At 47.3% G+C, this 21,830-nt stretch overlaps 1 protein-coding gene across 2 annotated transcripts in view; it reads right to left on the bottom strand.

Moving 5' to 3' along the window:
• Positions 1–4,974: 4,974 nt before the first annotated feature.
• The window catches only part of LOC147604426 (uncharacterized), a 40,501-nt gene continuing 23,645 nt past the window's right edge, over positions 4,975–21,830 (bottom strand). The window contains exons 5-8 of one of the 2 annotated variants that reach the window (XM_086795370.1): positions 6,698–6,782; positions 6,504–6,598; positions 6,274–6,357; positions 4,975–6,180 (exon numbers count right to left, since the gene is read on the bottom strand). In XM_086795370.1, the coding sequence (XP_086651496.1) occupies positions 6,058–6,180; positions 6,274–6,357; positions 6,504–6,598; positions 6,698–6,782 (387 nt within the window). In that variant the 3' untranslated portion in view covers positions 4,975–6,057. Of the gene's footprint in view, positions 6,181–6,273; positions 6,358–6,503; positions 6,599–6,696; positions 6,783–21,830 lie in introns of both variants that reach the window. The other variant, XM_086795371.1, reaches the window with a different exon arrangement.

The following is a 21,830-nucleotide window of genomic DNA, read 5'->3' as shown; positions in this document are numbered from 1 at the left end:
CAGTCCTTCTTGTAAAAAAGAAAAATGGTACTTATCGTATGTGTGTAGACTACAGAGCTCTCAACAAGAACACTATCAAGAATAGATTTCCAATTCCTAGAGTTGATGATCTACTTGATAAATTAAGGGGAGCCAGCGTCTAGCAAAATTGACCTAAAATCTGGATATCATCAAGTAAGAAAGGCCAAGCAAGATATCTATAAAACTGCTTTCAGAACTCAGACTGGTCATTTTGAGTTTTTAGTGATGCCATTCGGTCTTACTAATGCTCTTGTGACTTTTAGTCGTATGATGAATAGGATCTTTCTTGAACATCAAAACTTTGTGGTTGTTTTTTTCAATAATATCTTAGTTTTTAGTAAATCTTAAGAAGAGCACGAAAATATTTGGAAATTGTATTTAATTTGCTCAAGGAAAATGAACTTTACATTAATCCCGAAAAGAGTAGTTTCTTCTAGAGTGAGATTAAGTATTCGGGACATATAGTTTTTGCTAAAGGCATCCATGTTGATCCAAAGAAAATAAAAACTATTGCAACATGGCCGCATCCCAAGAATTGTCATGAATTACGATCTTTTCTAGGATTGTGTAGCTATTATCGCAAATTTGTATGTAATTTTGCATATAAGGCACACTATCTCATTGAACTTCTCAAGAAAACCAAACCCTATGAGTGGACCGAACTTCAAGAGAAATCTTTTCTTGCATTAAAATATGCTTTTACTCACGCACATGTGTTACAATTACTTGAATTTTCACGTCCTTTCTTTGTGGTTGTAACCGATGCTAGTGTAAGGGCATTGGTGCTGTATTAATGCAAAATGGTCATCCTATTACTTTCGAGAGTAGGAAATTCCGTCTTACTGAAAGTAAGTATAGCACCTATGACAAGGAGTTGTCTGCTGTAGTCCATGCATTGAAAATCTAGAAACATTATTTGATGGGCTCATAATTTCTTATAAAAACTGATCAACAGAGTATCAAACACTTGCTTTCTCAACCACTTATTTCGGATAGACATATTAAATGGGCAGCTTTTATTCAAAGTTTTCAGCCTATTATTCAATACCAACCTGGTAAGAAAATGTGGTTACTGATGCTTTGAGTAGAAGACCTTCCATTCAAAATATTTCTGTGATTGAGAATACATCTTTTGACTCTATGCGTGTGAGACTTATAACCAAGACCCTGACTTAAGTGATATTTGGTCTAGATTGAGAGAAAATCATTGGACATCTTTTGCTGAGTATTCCTACGATGATGGATATCTTTTCTTCCAAAAAAGATTATGCATTACTCGACCTTTTAGACATTCTATTTTAGAGGAATTACATCAGCCACCTTATGTGGGGCATCGAGGTGTTTCATCTACATTCCAGACTATCTCTAATGACTTTTTACTGGCCTAAATTGAAAAATGATGTAGCTAAATTTGTGTCTGAATGTGATGTTTGTCAAAAAGTAAAAAGTTATAAGGGTAAGAAACTTGGTTTACTCATGCCACTTCCTATTCCTAACGCTCCTTTTGGGAACATATTTCTATGGATTTTATCGCTGGTTTTCCATTGACTACACGAACCATAATGATATGGTTTGGACCATTGTTGATAGGTTTAGCAAACAAGCATATTTTCTTCCTTGTAAAAAGACTCTTACTACACATCAAGCTGCACATTTGTTTGTTAAACACATTTTTACACATCATGGTTTACCACAAGTGATTGTTTTTTATATAGAGATTCTAAGTTTTACAGTGATTTTTGGACTACATTGTTTGATAATCTAAGCACTAAATTTCATTCTGAATCTAATGGTTAAACAGAAGTGACAAATAGCACAATATTGGATTTACTTCATACATATGTTTCATTACATATGAAGTATATCCATATTTTGTAATTTGCATATAACAACACACCGCATTCATCCACTGGAAAAACACCTTTTGCAATTGTGTATAGAAAAGTTTTACCTACTCCTATCACTCGTTTGTCACACACTATTGAAACTACAGATCAATTCACTCACCATTGATTTCACTTTCATTCATGATTATGTTCGTAAAGCTATTTCTAATGCAAAGAAAAATACACTAAACAAGCTAATAAGAAAAGAAAGCACATGGTTTTTCGAGAAGGTTAATATGTTTTGCTTCGTATTGAAAAGAGATGTCTTAAAATTGTTGAGATTAATCCTCTCGTTAAGTTAGCTCCTCGTTTTTATGGTCCTTTTCAAATACTCATAAGATTAATGACCTAGCATATAAGCTTTCACTTCCTTCTCATTGGAGAATTCATAATTCTTTTCATATTAGTCTTTTGAGACCTTATAGGGGGCTAATTCCTACACATCCTATATATGAGGAAGCACCTAATCTTGTTGACTAAGTAGAAGAACTTCAGCCTGAGGCTATTATTGACCATGAGACCACTACTACTCACACATATATTGTATATAATAAATATCTTTTGACCTTAAAAAATCCTCCTCGCAAAAATGCTAAATGGATGTCTGAGCGATTTTTTCGCACTTATCCCGACATCATCCAATCTTACTTTCAAACACGGGTCAACTGATATGATGCAGCTGAGGACAGTTGCTATCCCGGGTAGGAGGGATGTCACGGTTTGTCCGTCCATCCTTCTGTGGTTAATTGGGGATGCCTAATTACCACTATCTTCGTAGCATGGCACATGGGTGATTCCAAATATTCCATGTGTAGAACATATGAAATTAGAGACAGCTGGAACTAAGTGTTGGATTTATTACTTATGTGCTCTCGTGGACTTCCTAGCAAGTATTGCTAACTTGTAGTGTGTTTGAATGGACAACCTTGAGATTGACGAGCTTTGTGCTCGTAAGCCGGAATGGCTAGGAGGTGATGGCGACGATATGGTGCAAGCTATTACCGAGATGGTTCTCATTTTGGTATTTTGCCGTAGTATCTAATACGAGATTTTGTATTATTATTGGCCACCCCATTTTGATGTATTTGGGCGTGGACCTATTGAGCTACCCACTTTTGTTATATTGGGTGTGGACTTATTTATTTGCACGTAAATTAACCCTTGGGGTTATTTTTGTAATTATCCTTTAGTGGTTAGATAGAACACTTTACCTAAGCTTGTGTTAAAAGCAAGCCCATGCATAAGTATGCATCTATTTTTGGCTTATGGGCTATTTTTATTAATAAAGCATAAATACTCAAGAAGTGGAAGAAAGTCGACACTTCTTGAGAGAGGATAGATTGCACCCAACGATTCTCTCTTGTGTTTTCATGCTATGCTATGCTTTTATGATTATTCATTAATTTTTCGGTTATGGTAATTTGATTGAAGTGATGAACCAGTTGATATTTCATCATACGTCTGCCCATGATCCTAGTGCTTTCTTTCTTACATATAAGATCTCCCCAAGATCAACACAAAGTGCTTTGAAAGTCCATTGCAAAGCATTCTAAGGCTACCACTCGATACAATTTGAGGAAAAAATATCTACAACATCTATAAAAAAGGGCAACAAAAAAATCAAGAAATTAAAAAACACAATAATAACCAATAACAAATTGAGGTAAGCCATGTGACTATCATGCAAAGCTCCAAATCGTGTACATAACAAACTGAGGTAAGCCATGTGATTATCTTGCAAAGCTCCAAATCGTGTACCCTACCTATGTTGGGTCCAGCTTGAGGAATGATTATGTGTAGAGATATTGAACTTTCACAAGACATTTACCATCCTTGCTTATTGGAAATCAAGGACCCTTCTTCCAAAGGTGGTAGGAAAATGAGATGAACCTTCTCAAAGTTTTTTGAGCCTGTCTCATGGAAGGTTACATGGTGACCCACATAAGTCGGGAGAGATCCATTGCGCATTACTGTCTTGGGTTATAAGAAGAACCACCACAACACTTAGATAATCATGTATAAAAATTAGTTAACAACATAAGTTTACATGCACAAAACTCGAGTATTAAAGAGTTTATTTTACACGTACAAAAATAAGTTAATAAAGAAAATTTGTGTGCAAAACTCACGTCTAAAAAACTTTACTATGTACAAAACCAAGTTAATAGAAAAAGTTTCTGCGTATAATCTTGAATATTGAAAAAAAGTCACCATAAACCCTAAACCACACTAACAAAAAAAGTTTACATGCACAAAAGTATTGTATATTACACATTCATCGTATCTCTCTATCATCCACCAATAAAGTGAAGATACCATCTAAAACAAATTACAAAACAAAGAATTCTCTTAGCTTTAAGATGTTCCAATCATCATTTACTACAATGTGGTGCTTGTCACCTTCATGTACCACTGGAATCTTAACCTCTTGCCTAGTGATGGTATCATCAGAATCTAACGGCTCCCACTCAATCCTAGTATACTTGCATAGCCTATAAGGAAACACGATGTGAGATATTTTTGCATGCACGTGTGAAACCTCACAATTGATCAAGTCCCTTGCAACAAGTGGTTTGATGACAATCTCCTTGCAAAGATACATAGTGGGTGTCCTGTATGCACTTCACACCTTAGGAAAAATCAACTCTATGTGAGCCATAGGTGCGCTTCATGGATGCATGGATCAATATAAAGCCCACCTCAATGGTGAGATTGGGCTACTCTCATGAATGGAGGATAGGTTCAAGTCTTTTGTAGCCATGATTTGATGTTGGGAAAACGTGAGAGGCATTGTAGAAGATACCACTCTTCTACCACTTCCCTAACAAGCATAAAAGCTTTCTCCCTTGCGGATAAGATCTCCTCAAGATCTGTGCATAAAGAAAGTGCTTTGAAAGTCCATGTTAGGCATTCTAGGGATTGCCACTCGACACAATTTGAGGAAAAAGTATCTACAACATAGATTTGAAAAATCCAACCAAAAAAATCAAAGATTTCGATGATACGACAACCAACAAGGTTCAACAAATAGACAATCTATTTTTCATTCGGACAAAAGATATTATGTCTGCATGATCAATCGTTGCCTGGATTTGCATGGCCCCACGTCAATCTCTTTTTTCCACCATTATTGCTCTTAATAATATCCATGTTCTGGTAACCTTGTACAAACAAGCATTTTTTGTGTGCACATATGTACATGCGTTATTTTTCTTACTTATAATTGCACTCGTGATATAAATGACCCCATCTCCCTAAACTCACTCACTCTCTTCTCTGCTTGTACTCGGCTCAACTGTCTGTCTGTCTCTCTTCCGTTTGCGCGAAGGAGCAGGGGCTGCATGCAATCCCACTCCCTTCCTTGCAGTTGTGAAATCTCAACTGCCGGCTGCATGCTGAGTGAGTGAGTGAGTGAGTCACCGCTGCCCATCTCTTTCTCATTTTAGGTTTTCTCGCTTCACACTCGAACGCCGGCCTGCCTAGCTCCCCCCCCCCACACCCAATTGTATGTCCGTATCGATGTCTCTAGCCAATAATTATCTCCTCATCTTCAGATGCCCATCATCATATCGCATAATCCCCCTTCCCCATGCCCTTCCTTCTCTTGTTTAGATATACTAGTATAACATGCTACATAAGAAGTCCAACAAGAGAATGAGAATCAGTTCTCTATTATGAGAGCCTAGCTTCCTTCATGAGTTCAAGAGAAAAGAGAGAAAGAAAGAAAGTGGGTGGTTGGTCCATCACCAGCAAAAGTTTTTTTTTGTTTGGAAGAAACCCAGAAAAAACTAAGTTCTCTCTCTCTCTCTCTTCAACAAAACCTTGTGGCACTCACTTGCCTACTTAGATTTGTTGTACATTTTGCTTTGGAACTATGCCTTTCTTTGGGTGTCTTTTAGGCCTACCCTTTGTAGATCGTAGGACTAAACAATCACTCTTGTTATTTGGTTGAGGAGTTTTGAAAACAATAGGTAGAAATTATTTTCCTCTTTCTTCCCCTTTTCTCTCTCTGTCTCTCTCTCTCTCTCTCTCTCTCACACACAAACACACTCACTCTCACTCGCTCACTATAGGTGAAGGTGGGGGTGGGTAGTAAGTAAGTAGTAGGGGAGGTAACCTATAGGTATAGAGCACCCTACAATGGCACAATTCATCTACGGTTGAGTAAGTTTGATTCCAATGAGCCCAGCGGCTGCCTGGTGTTGTTCTCGGGTCCCAAATAATCAGAAAGAGACTTGCTTTGGAGTTGTAGCTTAGAAAAACTAGTTTTTCCCTGCAAGAAACGGGATGAACTAATAAGGCACAGCATGAATAAAATGGTGTCATGCAAACAAAATCTTCGTCGGCACAAGAAGAAGTTACTTACCTTCTTGGACACTGGAGACGATGTTGAGCTCCTGTTTCTAAGAGCCAATCTTAAGTCTTTGTTGTCATCGTCCAATATCCGGACCTTCATCCAAAATATAAGAAGAAGAAGAAGAAGATACACACACGATTCAAAGTTCTTTTACACAATCTAATCATGCATATATATGCATTGACAAAAACATTGTGCAGTTCAATGCATTCAAACGTGTGTCATGCAGGTGGACCCACCTGAATTTCTGCTCTTGCAAGGTTGCATTTATAAAGAGCCACTTCCTTCCAAAGCCTTCGTACCTCATCCATCAATTGCTGAGTTCCCTCCCTACCATTAATGAATGCCATATTTTTTATTACAATAGAATTGCTTTTCAACTATTGCATTATGCATAGCTCCGGCTCCGTAGCTTGAATTGATTGCAATTACCTCTCTTTACAAACGCACTGCTCTATCTTCGTCTTGTTGAGTGAAACATCCTCGCCATTGTCAAAACAATGAGACGCAGCACAGGTCTGTAGGTAGAGTACTCAAGTTCCGATTTCTCTCTCTCTCTCTCTCTCTCTCTCTCTCTCTCTCTCTCTCTCTCAATTAAAAACATTCATCAACCCGAAGAGGAAATGCCAGCACTGAGACACAAAAAAACCAATATTTTTTTGGGCTAAAAATAAACAAGAATTATAGAGCATGTTGTACAGTACCAACTCCAAAAAGGTTCGGCTTTCTTGTCCTAAGAGGAAGTCTGTAAATTTGGCTGCTCAGTGCACCCAATGAGCCCCCTATTGACACCACAGATACACCTCGATCAACCAAGATTACCTCTTCACCACAGATAGTTTACCAAGGTTACTCATAACCTCAAAAATGGGAAGGCAAAGGTCATTGTTCACTCATGGCTGTGAATCTCATGTGCAGAAGTCTTCAAGGAAGCCACTCGCTAAGACTTCTGTAAGTCGTCAGAGAAAACCATTATACCCATTCATAATGCACCATTATTATTGGGCAAAGATTTTTGGATCAGCATTAGAGGCATACCTCAATGCTTGGGCCGGGAGACATGGGGTTTGAGCCATGGAGTTACATGTCCTCTATTGACAAGATTCACATTTACATTGCTTGCTTGAGAACAAGAGGAGGAAAAACTAGACCAAGCATAGAAGGAAAGGGAGAAGTGAAAGGAGGAAAGATAAGGATAATTTATAAATCTAAATCTTAAATCCCTCACCTTTAAACATCACATATGCCTTCAAAGTTCAAGCTTGTTCATAAGCAAGGACTTTTTGTTTGTACATTGCTTGCTTGAAAACAAAAGAAGGAAAAACTAGACTTAGCAGAGATGATAGAAGAAAAGGATGATGACACAAAAGGAGGAAAGAAAGAAGAAAGATAAGGAGGGAATTTAGAAGCACCATCCCATTTTCTGACGGTTTCCGATCTGTTGAGTGGCCGTTTCTTGTGAGAAAAGCCCAGGGCCTTTCCCACCAACATGAAGTGTTTCTTCATTTAGAGATCATGAAAAAGGCCCTTTGACGCACCCACAAACTCGAAGATTTCTGTACTGATCTTGAAAAAGCCTTGATCGCGAAGAAAATCTTCGCTGGAGGAAACCCTTGTAATGCTATACAGAAAACTCAGAGCTTGTCGATGACTACTGCCGATCTGCTCCGTCCTCTGTTCCTCAGCCTCCTTCCTGCCCGCTAGCCCCCCCTCCCTCCTCCATTTTTCCTTCTTGCCTTGTCCCCCCCCCCCCCCCCCCCCCCCCAACTTTTTCTTGTGTGCCTTTCCACCTCCGCCCAGCCATCTGCTCCCCTGCGTTCCAGCTCCACCCTTGCTCTTCGCCTGCTTGCTTTTTCTCTCTCCTACCTGTCTTGTTGCCCTGTTTAGCCTCTCGTCCTCTTCGCTGCCCTCTCCTCTCCTTCCTGCGCCTCCCTCCTCTTCACTGCCTTGCTCAAGTTGGATTACACTTAATCAGGGTTCAAGTCAGGCTTTTTTCCCAATTAGCATCATGGCTAATCAATCCCCTTCGGCTGGGTGAACCATCCAATTCTCTCAAGACGAGCTTGCAGCCCTCTTTCGCGAAATCAAGAAAGACTCCAAGACGACACTCACTGGACAAATCTTTGGCTCTCAGCTCTCAGGTATCCAGGCCCGTGACTGGGTGCTGGCGACATTGCATTCCGACTTCGCATTCCATTTTAAAGATGTAAGGCTATGGGAGAGGATTATAGTCACTACAAAACTAGTCAGCTCTCGGCTATGACAAACGTGGATTGTGATTGAAGTGATAACCCTAACAAAATTTCTTCGTGGATGATTGTCAGATTGGCAGCTCAGCCTGTGAGCTGCTCCGCTCTACATTTCTCAGCACAGCACCGGCCAGCGCCCCCACTATCCACTGAACCACATGTGAGACTCATGTCATCGATGCAGCTGCGCCATACTCGCCTTCAGCTGCCCCGCTCTGATGCCGCCCTCCGCCTGCCATAGCTGCTTCCGTCACTCACTGCCCTTATTGAGGCAAGATTGGCCAAATTGAAGCCTTTGCAATCATAAAAATTTGGGGTTTTTTCCAAATTCATCAAATTGGAGCCATGCTAGCTGCTTCCGTCACTCACTGCCCTTATTGAGGCAAGATTGGCCAAAATGACGCTTTTGCAATCATAAAAAGTTGGGGTTTTTTCCAAATTCATCAAATTAAAGATCATGAAGTCACAAAAATTTGGGGTTTTTTCAAAATTGATCTCTTACTTCAAATTGGAGCCATGCTAGCAGCCCAGGAATGGAAACGTCACCAAAAAAACTGTTCTTCATCAACATACGCTCGGGAAGTTTTTAAACTTCCAAAATAATTCTTATTTTTTGTTTGTGTGCATCAAATCAAGGCTTCATTGCCATGGTTGTCCCCCAAAAATGAGATGTAATAAATTGTGTCTGTCATATAAAAAAGGTTCCGTGGGGCTACAAAAGATCCTCTCCTGCTCACAAGAAAAACAGAGCAGTGATCAAAGCAAGGCAGCCCGGGAGACTCTCCCTAGGTGCTTCAAAATACAAGCATCAGTACAAAGAACTGAGGGGCTAAATCATACAATAGGAGGGGGGAAAAGCCAAACAGGTGGCCTGTAATGCCAACGGGGGGATCCCGCGTGTAGGGTATAGAAGGGGCCGCTGCGCCAGGTGGTGTGAAAGGCCTGGCGCCGCAAGATCGCCTCATCTCAGTCGCCCCGGATGCGGTCATACTGTCCTCGCAGGGTGTGGATCAACTCCTGCCAAATCCCCAAAGGTCCCCAGGCTAGAAGAGGCTGAGAACCCAGCATATGACCCTGCTCTGTGCGAACCGCTGGGCTCCAGATGAGCGGCTGTCTGGCCCGCTCCTCAACACAAGAAGGAGGTCGCTGAGAGAGCCCCGGTCTCAGCAGCTCCCAAGCTCTCAGGATGCTCAAAGCAAATATGTCCTCCCATCCTCTACTGAGGCATGTCCTCCTCATCTCTATGAAGATCCATCGAATCTCTGGTGCCCAAGTGCCCCCTGCTGGGGGAGCCCGCTCCTCAACACAAGAAGGAGGTCGCTGAGAGAGCCCCGATCTCAGCAGCTCCCAAGCTCTCAGGATGCTCAAAGCAAATATGTCCTCCCATCCTCTACTGAGGCATGTCCTCCTCATCTCTATGAAGATCCATCGAATCTCTAGTGCCCAAGTGCCCCCTGCTGGGGGAGCCCGAGCCTGCAGCCGCTGCAAGAGAAGCTCTTTCCAAGGCTCCGCGCCTGGAAGCAACCCCCGAACAATAAGCTTCCCCAATAAGGCTCTACTCTGATCGACTGGATCTATAATGCCCAAGCCTCCCTGAGCCAGCGGAAGTGTAATAACTGCCCATGCAACCTTTGCCCGGGCTGGCTGACCATCCCGCCCAGACCAAAGAAAGTTCCTGATCAGCCTCTGTACCTGGCTGATGCAAGAGCTCGAGAAGATCCAGCAAGACGTAATGTACCACATGGTCGCTAACAGCACCTGATTTGCCACCACCACCCTCCCAGCCAAGGATAGTCGAGCTGTACTCCAATACAAAAGCTTCTTCCGAATACTTAGAAGAAGCGGGGCAATCTGCTGCTCAGGTGACAAATCTAGTCCAATCTGGCATCCCAAATACCACACTGCTGTGCTAGGAGGAATCCATCTAAAACCGGGGTCCAGGCTCCATGCCGGAGTGGGAGCGCTGCTGATCCAAAAGGCCACTGTCTTGCGCCAATTGATCAATGCTCCCGAAGCTGCACTAAAAACCTGGAGCGACTGCTCTGCCTGAAGAAGATTGGCCTCTTGGCCATGCAAAAATAAGCCCGTGTCGTCAGCAAACTCAGCATCGAGCAGGTCCTCCCCCCGGACTGGGAGCTGGAGTCCTCTCAAACCAACCTCCTCTGCCGTCAAATACATGCTCATAGCCTCCACAAAGAAGAGAAAAAGAAAAGGGGCGAGGGGACACCCCTGACGGACTGATCTGGTCAGCTCAAAACTCGGCCCCCGTCCTCCTGCAATCAACACCTGGCTACGAGCTGTGGAATACAGAGCCGCCACCCCTCTAATCCAGCCTGTCTCAAAGCCCAGGCGAAGCATAGTGCCCTCTAAGAAACCCCAATCGACTCTATCGTATGCCTTCTCAAAATCGAGAAGCATCACGACCAAGTCCTCACCAAGAAATCTAGCTCGGGCCGTTGCCTCCCAGAAGGTAAAAATGTTGTCGAGGATACTGCGCTCCTTGACAAATCCTATCTGGGTAGCATGAATCAACTCCCCCAGGAAGGGCTGGATCCTCAAACTCAAGGCCTTTGCTAAGACCTTGTATACAGACAGTATTGAGGATCGTAATAGGTCTCCAATGCCGAATATCATCTGATACTCCCTCCCCCTTGGGGATAAGAAAGATCAAGCCCTCTGAAAAGCTCTGTGGCATCACCCCACTGTCCAAAACATACTGAAAGCCCCTGCGGAGGCCTGGCCCCAAAAGGTCCCAATAGCGCATAAAAAAGGTAGGCGTCAGTCCGTCCTCCCCTGGGCAACTATGTCGCGGCAGGACCCTCAAGGACTCAGCAAGCTCAACCTCTCAAAGAGGCGCACCAAGAACTGTATGCATACGATCTATGACCCTCCTCTGCACATGGGCCCACACAGTCTGTCTGCAAGCATCTCGATCCTCAGTGGCTGGCTCCGCTGAAAGCAGGTAGGTCTCTATAGAATCCAGTGGCAATGGCTCTGATCTCCCCAGGCTCAGTAGCTACCGATCCATCCGGCCTCCCACGCTGACGGACTCCTGCTCGAGCATGGTGGGGTCCAGTAATCTCAAAAAACTCCCCAGTCACTCTATCACCAAGCTGCGTCCACTGAGAGGCCTGGCGACGATAGTAAAACTCATGTCTCTGCTCCTCTGCCTCTCTAACCTCCTGGCGTGTCTGGCTCAGCTGGGACGCCACCCACTCACATGCAGGCTGCTGCTCCTAAAGGTGCTGAAGCGAAGCAAGGCTACGTCTCAGCCAATGCTCCCGCTCGCGAATCTCCCCCAGTCGTGTCAAAGCTGCAGCGTGCAGGCTGCTGCTCCTAAAGGTGCTGAAGCGAAGCAAGGCTACGTCTCAGCCAATGCTCCCGCTCGCGAATCTCCCCCAGTCGTGTCAAAGCTGCAGCGTGCAGAAAAGAGCTAAGCTCGATGAGTCCCTGGGCACACTGGCCTACTGCATCCTGGTCAGAGCACTGACTATCATGCCAGATCCTCTCAATGCCCTCAGCGAGACTAGGATCTGTAAGTACCCTCTCTGGGATCCTCAACTGCAAGTTGGGCTCCCGTGTCCTCTCCTCACTCCCCTAACCAGTCGCCCACATAAAAGCGATCAATCCATGATAGATTAGTCCCTCCCTGCCGGCGATCCGACCGAGAGAAACTAAGATTGTCCTGAGAGCGGGAGAAGGCCCCATGCTGCCATGCATCAGTGATCCTCAATGACATGCAAAATCACTCCCAAGCTGAAAGCTCCGTACCGTGCACTGTAACATGACTGCCTCCCACCCTATCGCCCGGGTCCTCAAGCATGTTGAAGTCTCCCCCGACACACCAATGTGCGGCCTCTGGCAATGCATCCGTAACCTGGGTCCAGAACTCCGCTCTAGCACTAGCATGGTTGGGCGCATAGACGTTGAGCACGCCCAATAGCTCATCATGCATCCTCAGAATGACATACTGTGCTCTACCAGGCACAATGATCCCTCGATCCACAATGGCCTGCCGCCATACATCTGCAGCAGTGACCATGCATACTCCTCCCTGTCCACCCAAAGGACCAAACCCTGCATACCAAAAGGTGTCCCATCTACCAGGCATCACCGAACCATATCTCCGGATCCTGCTCTCACCCAAGTGGTGCTCCTGCATCATCAAAATATCAATGCTGCCACCAACCAGGCATCTCTGAAGCTCCTGCCTCAAGCAACCACGATAGCGTATAAAATGTGCTCCGCCAAGGCCCTGTACATTCCATGAGATGATCCTCATGGATGACCTGATGAGGTGGATGCTGTCTCAGCCGTACGGCGGGCCTTCGCAAGCGGCTTGGATGGAGAGTAGTCCCCATCCGAGCGGCTGCGAATCTGCCCACTCGGTGTACTGCAAGAATCACGGATCAGGCGCCAGTGGCTGTGACCCATGGCAACTGCCTCCCGCTCGGATAGAGCAACCTCGTGTATACATACATATCCAGGGTCGCGTGCTAAGTCTGCCACTATGCGAACGACCAAATGACGAATCCCTGAGGCGTCCACACTCCCGAGATCCAAGAAAAAATGAGCCAACTCCCATAGTCGGCCTATCACATTTGTCACCTCCAGATCGCTCACATGGTGAGAAAACTCAACTGCCTGAGTCTTCAAGGTGCTAAGAGCGAGCTCCAGAGTCCACTCCCGGTCACATGGGCCACAGAGAGGGAACTTGAACACCGCTGAATCAAGTGCCTCCTCCCCGCGGGCCGGAGGTATCACTACATGAACTCGGATGGGTGCTGGCTCATGGGGGCCCTCGGCTCCAAAAAGCCGTGTGAAGGAGTAATCAAAAGCCTCCGAGCGCTGTCTAGTGCCGAGGCGACTCAGCCAACTGCGGATAGATGATATCCATGAAGCCCGAATCGGCATGGTAAGTCTCCTCTGCGGTGCTCGATCAAGATCAGTGCTTAGAGCCCTCCTGACTGCAGGTGAACACCAGGGGACTGCCAGGGCCTCCCGAGGAGCTGAGGCGGGCGGGGGGGGGAGGAGGGGGCGAGGGAGGTGAGAAGGAGCCGCTGCCGAAATCGGAGCGGGGACGGGAGGCGGCGAAGGTGGAAGCGAGGCGGTAGGGGGGGATGGGGGTGGGGGGGGTGAAGGAGGGGGTGCTGGCATCTCCTGGTCCTCAGTCGTCGCAGGGGTCTCCTCCTGGAGGGGAGCAAAGCTGTTCCTCACGGGAACCCAGTGATGCTGAGACTGTGGCTGCTGCTGCAACGGTCTCTGGGCATGCTGCTGTGGCTATCTCCCTCGACGGCGCCCTTGTCCAGGCTGCCACTCCGAGGTCTCTATGGCCTGAGCAGGTGTCCTGAAGGCTGCCTGCCGAGCCGCATCTGTGGGCGGGCCATCAGGGGCCTGCAGAGCTGCGGTGAAGGTCGAGGTCTCCTGCGAGGGCAGGCCTTGGCCAGATGACCGACCTGCCTGCAAATAAAGCACTGGTTCGGGAGCCCCGAGAACTCCACTCTCTGATCAATCCATCCCCCCCCTATCCTAGGTAGCTGAATGACCTTCGGAAGGGAGGAGATGTCAGACACCAAAACTCTGACCGAAGGTAGCCCAGCTGCTCTGGCCACCACTGAAGCTCCTGTGGGGCCAGTAACTAGCACCGAACCCACCAATGCTCCCAGCCTAGGAAGGAGCGGAAGGTACTCCCGACGGAGTCCAGGGAAGCAAACTGTAACATGGAAAAGGCGCTCTCCCTGCTCGGCCGCTGCTGGGTCAAAGCCATGCTGCCAAGGTCTGAAGAAAGCCCGAGCACCCCTAATGTCAAGGGGACTCATGGCTAGGACCTTGGCCACGCTCTGGGCAGTCTCGAACTCGATCTGGTAATGTCCACATCTGCAAGAAGGCGGGCCTGGAGAAGATCCCGGATCTCCCCTCTGCTGGGGCGAGTGCCGACTATACGGCAGATGGTGGAATGTGCCTGAAGGCGTTCCACCTCTGCGGCGAGGTCGCTTCCTCTTCCGGCGAAAGAGAAAGCCTGATGGGGGTGTCCTTAGGGGCGGGCAAGGGGGCTGCGGATGAGTCCCTCTAAGGTGGGGCGGGAGGAACCTCCATCAGAGTCTGAAGCTGTGTCGAAGGCGGAGCGGATATGGAGAACCTACAAGAACCGAGCTGCACACGAAGGAGGGGGAAGGCGAAAAGTAAAAAATAATAATAATCCCTGGGGGCGGAGAAAACCAGAAAGAAAGGGAGGGGGGGGGAAGAGGCGGCGAAGACAGAACCCTGGGGGGGGGGGGGGGGGGGGGGGGGGGGGGGCGGGCGGAAGCAGCACGAAAAAAAAAGGGGGGTGAGGGGGAAGCGAGAGCTGGCGGAAGGGGGGGGGGGGGGCGTGAAGACGAAGTGCAGGGGAGGGGGGCGCTTCAGCGCAGGAAAACCAGGCGGAGGGGGGGGCGGCGCAAACCCGAGGGCAGGCGGAGGGGGAAAGGCGCGAGGGCGGGCAGGGTGAGGGGTGTGCAGACAAAAGCGAGCAGGGGGGGAGAGCGGGAGCTTCAGCGAGCTGGAGTACTGGGTACTCTCTATGATTGCAATCGTGTGAAAAAGATTCTTCTATTAGTTACCAAGAAAAACAACCATAATGGCTTAGTACAAACTCGGCTCCACATGGGAAGTGAGAGTCAAAAAACATAAAGATGGTGGAGGATGCTCTTCTCCTCTGGCTGGCCGCTCTAGGAGAAGAAGGCTATCTCAATTCTCACACAATGGGGGAGGAGGAACAACCACACAAGTGGTCTATAATGCCAAGTGGCCACCATCGTCAGTGAGAAAGGGACCGTGACGCCAGATCCTCAAGAAGGGCTTCCACATGCAGTCTCAACCACCCTGAAGCTTCCCCCACTATCCATGGTCTATAATGCCAAGTGGGCTTGCCACCACCGTCAATGAGAAAGGGACCATGACACTAGATCCTCAAGAAGGCCTCTTGGCGCTTCCGCATGCAGTCCCGCATGTAGTCTCAACCACCCTGAAGCTTCCCCCACTATCCATGGAGGGTATGAATGATATCGAGCCAGATGCTCCGGATGGACTCCGCCGGCAGGATGAGGGTACTTCAATGGCTTCACTACATCGAGCTCTCCAGATATGCCATGTAGCAATACTGCTACAAATCCCCCATCTCTAGCTAGAACCTAGAGGGGCCAACCACTCCGAAGGGATGGAAGAGTCCTTGTCAAGGCTAAATCTGTCCCTACCCCAAATCTCAATGAGGCTCCTCTCCTGGGCCAGTTGTTTGAACGTAAGCCAATCTCCAAGGGACCTAGCGGGACCCATCTCCAAGTGACCTAAGCGGGACTCATGCTCAAAGCTCCCCACGATACGTGTGGGCGAGCCCCCAGCATGTTACCATTGGGCAAACGGACCAAGGGGTTCCAGTGAGAGGTTGTTGCCTGTTGGAGACACTACTCGGATGCAATAGGAGCGGACTACTAAAGGGCAAGCCTGAGATGATCCCAAGCACACAAGAGACTAGCTACAAATCTGTCCTCAAATGCAAGGCCAAAGCCACGGGCCCGCATCTCCGTAAAGATCTAGAGATGATCCCAAGCACACAAGAGACTAGCTGCAAATCTGTCCTCATATGCAAGGCTAAAGCCATGGGCCCGCATCTCCATAAAGATCCATCTCGCACTCTGGAGCCATGGGCCTCCCAAAATCCGGGTGCGGACAAAGATCCCAAGGCTCGCCACTCCAAATAAGGCCATGAACAATCAACTTGCCAAAAAGGGTGTGGCTTTGAATGGAGGGATGCCCAAGCCCCCCCTACATTGCGGCTGAATGACCAAGGCTCACCACTCCAAAGAAGGCCACGAACAATCAACTTGCGAAAAAGGGTGTGGCTTTGAATGGAGGGATGCCCAAGCCCCCCCTACATTGCGGCTGAATGACCACTCTCAAGGCCACTTTGGCCCGAGTAGGCCTCCTGTCGTTGCTAGCCCACAAAATTGCAGATCAACCGTCGACCCTAACCAATGCAAGCTCGAGAGAAGGCCCAGCAAGATGTGAAGTACCACATGGTGGCGAGAAGAACTTGGTTCACCACCACGACCCAGCCAACTAAGGAAAGCCTAGTTGAACTCTGCTATAACACCTTCTTTCGAATGCTCAAAAGAAGAGGTACTAGTTGCTTCTCCAAGGAGATGTCAATGCCCACGTGTGGCATCCAAGATAACAAATTGGAGTCACCCACTGAAAAGCCTCAATTGGACACCAAGTCGGGGAGGTGATGAGCCAACCCAAAATCCACATGACTTGTACGAGTTGATGTGCACTCCAGTTGCACGACAGAAGATCTCGATCGCCTCGGCGAATCTCTCGAGGTTCCTGACAAGTATGTTGCTACGTCATCGACAAACTCCGAATCAAGCAATTCCTCTTGCGTGCCGATGCGAATACGCAGTTCCTTGAGCTCTGTCTTGAGTGGAGAGAAAACTATTCATGGCCTCGACTACAAACAAAAATAGATAAGGTGCCCCTCCTAAACCAAGCGAGAAAGCGGAAATCTATCGCCTTTGGCTCCCTGAATGAGAACCTGGCTGTATGATGCCAAGTAAAGTCCAAAAATACCTCGGACCCAATCCTCCGGAAATCCCATCATGTGCATCGTCCCCTCCAAAAAAGCCCCAGTCCACTATGTGCATAGGCCAAGTAGGAGAACAATAAGATCTTGCTCTCGCGCAACCTAGCTGAAGCGGTCCCCTCCCATAAAGAAAAGATGTTGTCCAAAATGCTCCGATCCTAGACGAAATCCATATCTGTGCACAAGCCCACTCATCTACAGGCCCTAACCTATCCAGATTAGACAAGTTCTATGTAGATGAGTGGGCCCACTCATCTTCATGCCACCATGTCCACAAGCCCACGCATCTACATAGAACCGATCTAATCTAGACAGGTTAGGTCCTGTACTCCTCTCAGATCTCAAGAAGCACATACTCTCGAGGCTACGTCCAAACTCTAGTAAATGCCAAGGGTCATGTTCCCTTGAAGTCCTCTATCGACTCTAACATGTTGAAATCCCCAACCATACACCAGAAATCCACTTGTGGGAGGGACCGACGAACTATACTCCAAAAAGTGGCTCTGCCTATTGTGGCATTTGGGGCATATACGTTCAGAAAGCCCACTTTGTCCTCTCCAATTTTGATGGTCACCCGCTAAGCTCTCACAGTGGCAATGGTGCCTGAGTCGACGCCCCTCTAAAAGATAATGCTTGTGGCGGAAGAGAATGTCAATCAGCCCACCAACTACTACTCTTAGTGGGGGGGGGGGGTTGGCTTTCGGGAGAGATCCGTGGCACTATTGGGGTCAAACAAGGATGCCCACTCTCTCCCCAAGCCTCTAAAAGCATTGCGGTCCTCCCAAACCTTGAATATTCCATGAGACAATAGGCATAACTAAGATCTGTGGGAGGCGGAACTGTCAAAACTGCCCTCCACTCGAAGAGTCTTCGGCGTGGGTATCGACGGTAGTCATTGTTTGTCCTAGGGTGAAGCCAGCCTAATGCGCATGAATCTTGTCCTCCATGTGGAGACACTCTGTCCGAGCCCTAGAATATGCATACTCTGGGTTCCACTTGTCACACAGTGCAGGTATCTGTAGGAGGGAGAAAGGGGTGCTACCACTAAAACATGAAGAAACACAAAAAAGTGCACCTCTAGTCTGGAAGACATTGTCTCCCCTTCCGGATCTCTGGGGTCAGAGCCAATGGCTAGAAACGAGTGAGCACGTCGGTGATACGCAAATCATGCAAATAGTGTCAAAGTTCTATTGTTAGAACAACAGGGCGTGCAATGACAAACTCAACCACGTGTCCAAGAGATAAAGATATAGAGAGAGAGAGAGAGGAGAGAGAGAAGGGAATAGGGATCTTGCACAATACACCACACTAAGCGGGGAACAGGGCCCGCCCCCTTTCAGGAATTTCTTAAGGAACAATCCACGGGCACGCTGGCCAGGATAACAAATATGCCGATTAGGATATCTAGGTCGAGGTCCATGTCAAGGCACGAGATCTCTGATGCTGGAGTTAAAAAAGAGAAAAGCAAAGCTTGGCCCACTTTCGGCAAAAAAGCAAGGCCTTCCTCAAGTATAAAGGAAGTAAGAGCCTTCCTTGTTGATCATCTTTCTCATCACCTCCATATTCATCCTCATCTCTCTCTCTACTGTTTGGTTGCGCCGCCTAGAATTTCTATCACCGCCTATCGTCGCCGACTGAGCCACCAGCACAGCCACCTGTTTCCGCCGCCACCACCCTTGTGTGCCACTACCACCACCCTTGTATGCCGCCACCGCCGCCTAGTTCTGCTGCTGCCGCCTGTGTAGAGCCGCTGTGTCACCAATTGGCCGACCATTTGGTCCATCTCCAGATTTTGTGTCTCGTTCACTTGAGGCCAGGCCGATGTCTCATGTGAAGAGGCCAGTATTTTGCTGACATGGACGGGAGCCAGACTGGTGCCACCCGTGTGTTAGCAGGTTGGTGTCGTATGGACGGGAGCCAGACCAGTGCCACCCGTGTATGACCTAGACTGTGTTCGACCCATGGGATTGTCACACCATGGAAGAGCCAGTATTCGTGCCGTGTTTTGCCTATGGGACTGTCACACCATAGGGAGACTCGTGCCTGGAACTGTGTCTTACCTATGGGACTGTCACTCCATAGGAAGACCAGGTTTTTATGTTTTTATGTCGTGCCAATTTTGTGCCGACAGATATTTTGTACTTGTTCCATGAACGGGAGATATGTCCATGTTACTATTTGCACATGCACACATGATTTGCATGCTTGAAACTGTTTTCGCATGACATGTATTTGTGTGTTTGCCTGCTTGACATGTTACTTACTGAGTGGGGACGCCTGCCAGTGAGTCGTGAAGTCTGCTCTGTATTCTGACGAGTTTTGGTGCATGTGAATAGGTGGTAAGTATGTTGCACATGTTGTTTTTATTATTTTATCTCTAACCTCTTAGTGTTCACATTTATTTAAAAGTGGGCACCCCCTTAGCCCCACTTTAGGTGAGTGTGGGGGTGGGCATGGTCACCTACCCACAGTAGTTCCCCCCACATGCATGCGTGGAATTCACTAGAGAAGACTACACCTTAATTTTTATAAAAAAGACTCTCTCCATCAAGCGTAGATCATCATCGCTTTCACCCTTCGACGTGAGATCAACCGGGCGAACACTTTCTTGCGTGAAGAAACCGGCGACCACCTCTTCGCTGCTGCCTCCTCCATACAAGCTGTGCATGCTGCGGTACGGCTGCTTCTCCCTCCCCTACCTGGCGGCTGTGGTTCCATCAGCAGGCGACTGCACAACTGCAGGCTGCGCTGCCCTATCCTCTACGCCAGTTTTACCTGCAGGCTGCTCATCTTCTACAAGTTGTACAAGCTGCGCATACTATCCTCTCCATCATTGTTGGCAACTCCACAGGCTTCAGGCAGTTCGATTGATTGCTGCGGAGGCTACTGCGTATTCTTCTATCTTACAAGCTGCGTATCACCACCTATAGGCGTCTGTGCACAGCATCACCACCTGCAGGCGGCTGTACCCTTCATCTCCAGTAAAGGTGGGTGCTGTGCGATCTAAATCCAGCAAACTCCTCATTCTCTCCACGCTGCAGCCAAGCATCTTCTTCCTTGCAAGTGGATGTTTCTTCTCTCACAGCAGGCGGCTGTGGTTTTCTTGCGGTGGTACTTGCCTTGTTGGTTCACCACGAGGCGACTGAGTCTTCATCAAGGGGACTTCGCATCTCCTGGGTGGCTTCATCATACCACGAGTATTGGTTTTCTATCAACTATCTACAAGTAAGTGAATTTCAGATTTAAGTAAAGTATTTTATGTTTAAATCTGATAAGGGATTCATCCCGCTCGGCCAACACCCGTTCGGTGCCGAGTTGTCCAAGCTATATTGGCGAACCTCGGTCCAAAGGTGCTGAGATCGGGAGAGCCAGGCGTTAGTACGAGAGCGCCTGTTTGTGCGTGGTCTCGGAACACCAGTGAGGCGCTCTCCGCGGAGTCCAGTGAAAGCACAGGACCGTAGAGATTGGACCACACTAGTGGTCGTTCTACTTCGAGCTTCTACATCGAAATTCGACTTCGAGCCTATTTGTTTGGTACTGTTTTCATATGTACATGGACATTATCTGGTTCTTGGAACCCATGGAGCATTGTATTCATTAAATACTCCCAATAAATATATCATATATTGAGGGGGGGTCGGCCCGTTCCGGCCCCAGTGCTGGTGTCCATCCTTCCATTTCGTTTCTTTTAAATTTCAAGTTGTATTAAGTTGTCCATTTCAAATTTGTGGTTTTAAAGTTGTGCTATTAAGCGTGTGGGTGTCCAACGGAGTCTTTCCCACTTGATCGAGATCGGTTTCACGCTGGCCGCCCATAGCCACCAACGTGCCACCTTCGTGTTTGCTTTTTCGAGAAACTTCTTGAGGATTTTCCTGAAGATTGGGTATTGAATTCACTTGGACATCTTTGAGGTTTGGGAGTGTTGATTCAGACTTTAGATTTTGGAATTGGACTTGAATTTGGGACTTGGACTTGGACTTGGACTTGCACTTGCACTTGGATTTGGACTTGGACTTGGACTTGGACTTGGATTGGATCTAGACTTGGATTTGGGTATTGGACATGGTACTAGGCCGGTGAGAGATTCTTGTGGGTCATCCCCGTGGTGTTGTCTTTTTTGACTTTTAATAATAAAACATTACTCAACTTTAATCAAAGCTTTTTAGTTATGCTTTTCTAGCTTTAGGGCCTTGCTTTTTGGCCTTGGAGCTACTTTTTGGAAAAGTGGCTTTTAGCTTTTTCGTCCGGCTCAGTCTCCTCTTGCCAATGGTGCCCCTAGCTTGTGGTCAGCCCAGTTCGACTTTTTGCTTTTTCTTGCTTTTTGACCAAGACTAGTGCTTTTTCTTGAGCAAACTTCATGATCCCTCTCTTCCCATGCTTTCATCAACTTGTCCATGTGTTCGGGCATGTGTTCCATCATGTGAAATAGAGCTAGGAGGGCCAAATAGTTACATCTATGGCATGCTCGTGAATAGCAGACACCGGCTCCGTGCTCCAATCCATTCTCAACGCTGCACTCAGGGGGAAGAAGAAGATCATCGCACCTTGATAAGGACCTAAACTCGGAAGGGGGGGGGGGGGGGGGGATATTGGAGGCGCACTCTTGGACTGACGGCAAGGACACGCTCTAGCAAGGTGTCCCATCTGCCGGAAAATGACGCATTGGCCTAGGAGGCTAGAGTACTCAATAGAGATCTTTG

The sequence above is a fragment of the Cibotium barometz genome, chromosome 62 (assembly GCF_041138505.1).
Source record: "Cibotium barometz isolate CiBa-2024 chromosome 62, ASM4113850v1, whole genome shotgun sequence".
Taxonomy (NCBI): domain Eukaryota; kingdom Viridiplantae; phylum Streptophyta; class Polypodiopsida; order Cyatheales; family Cibotiaceae; genus Cibotium; species Cibotium barometz.
Note: the sequence above shows the minus strand (reverse complement) of the source record. Positions and strands in the feature narration are given on the sequence as shown.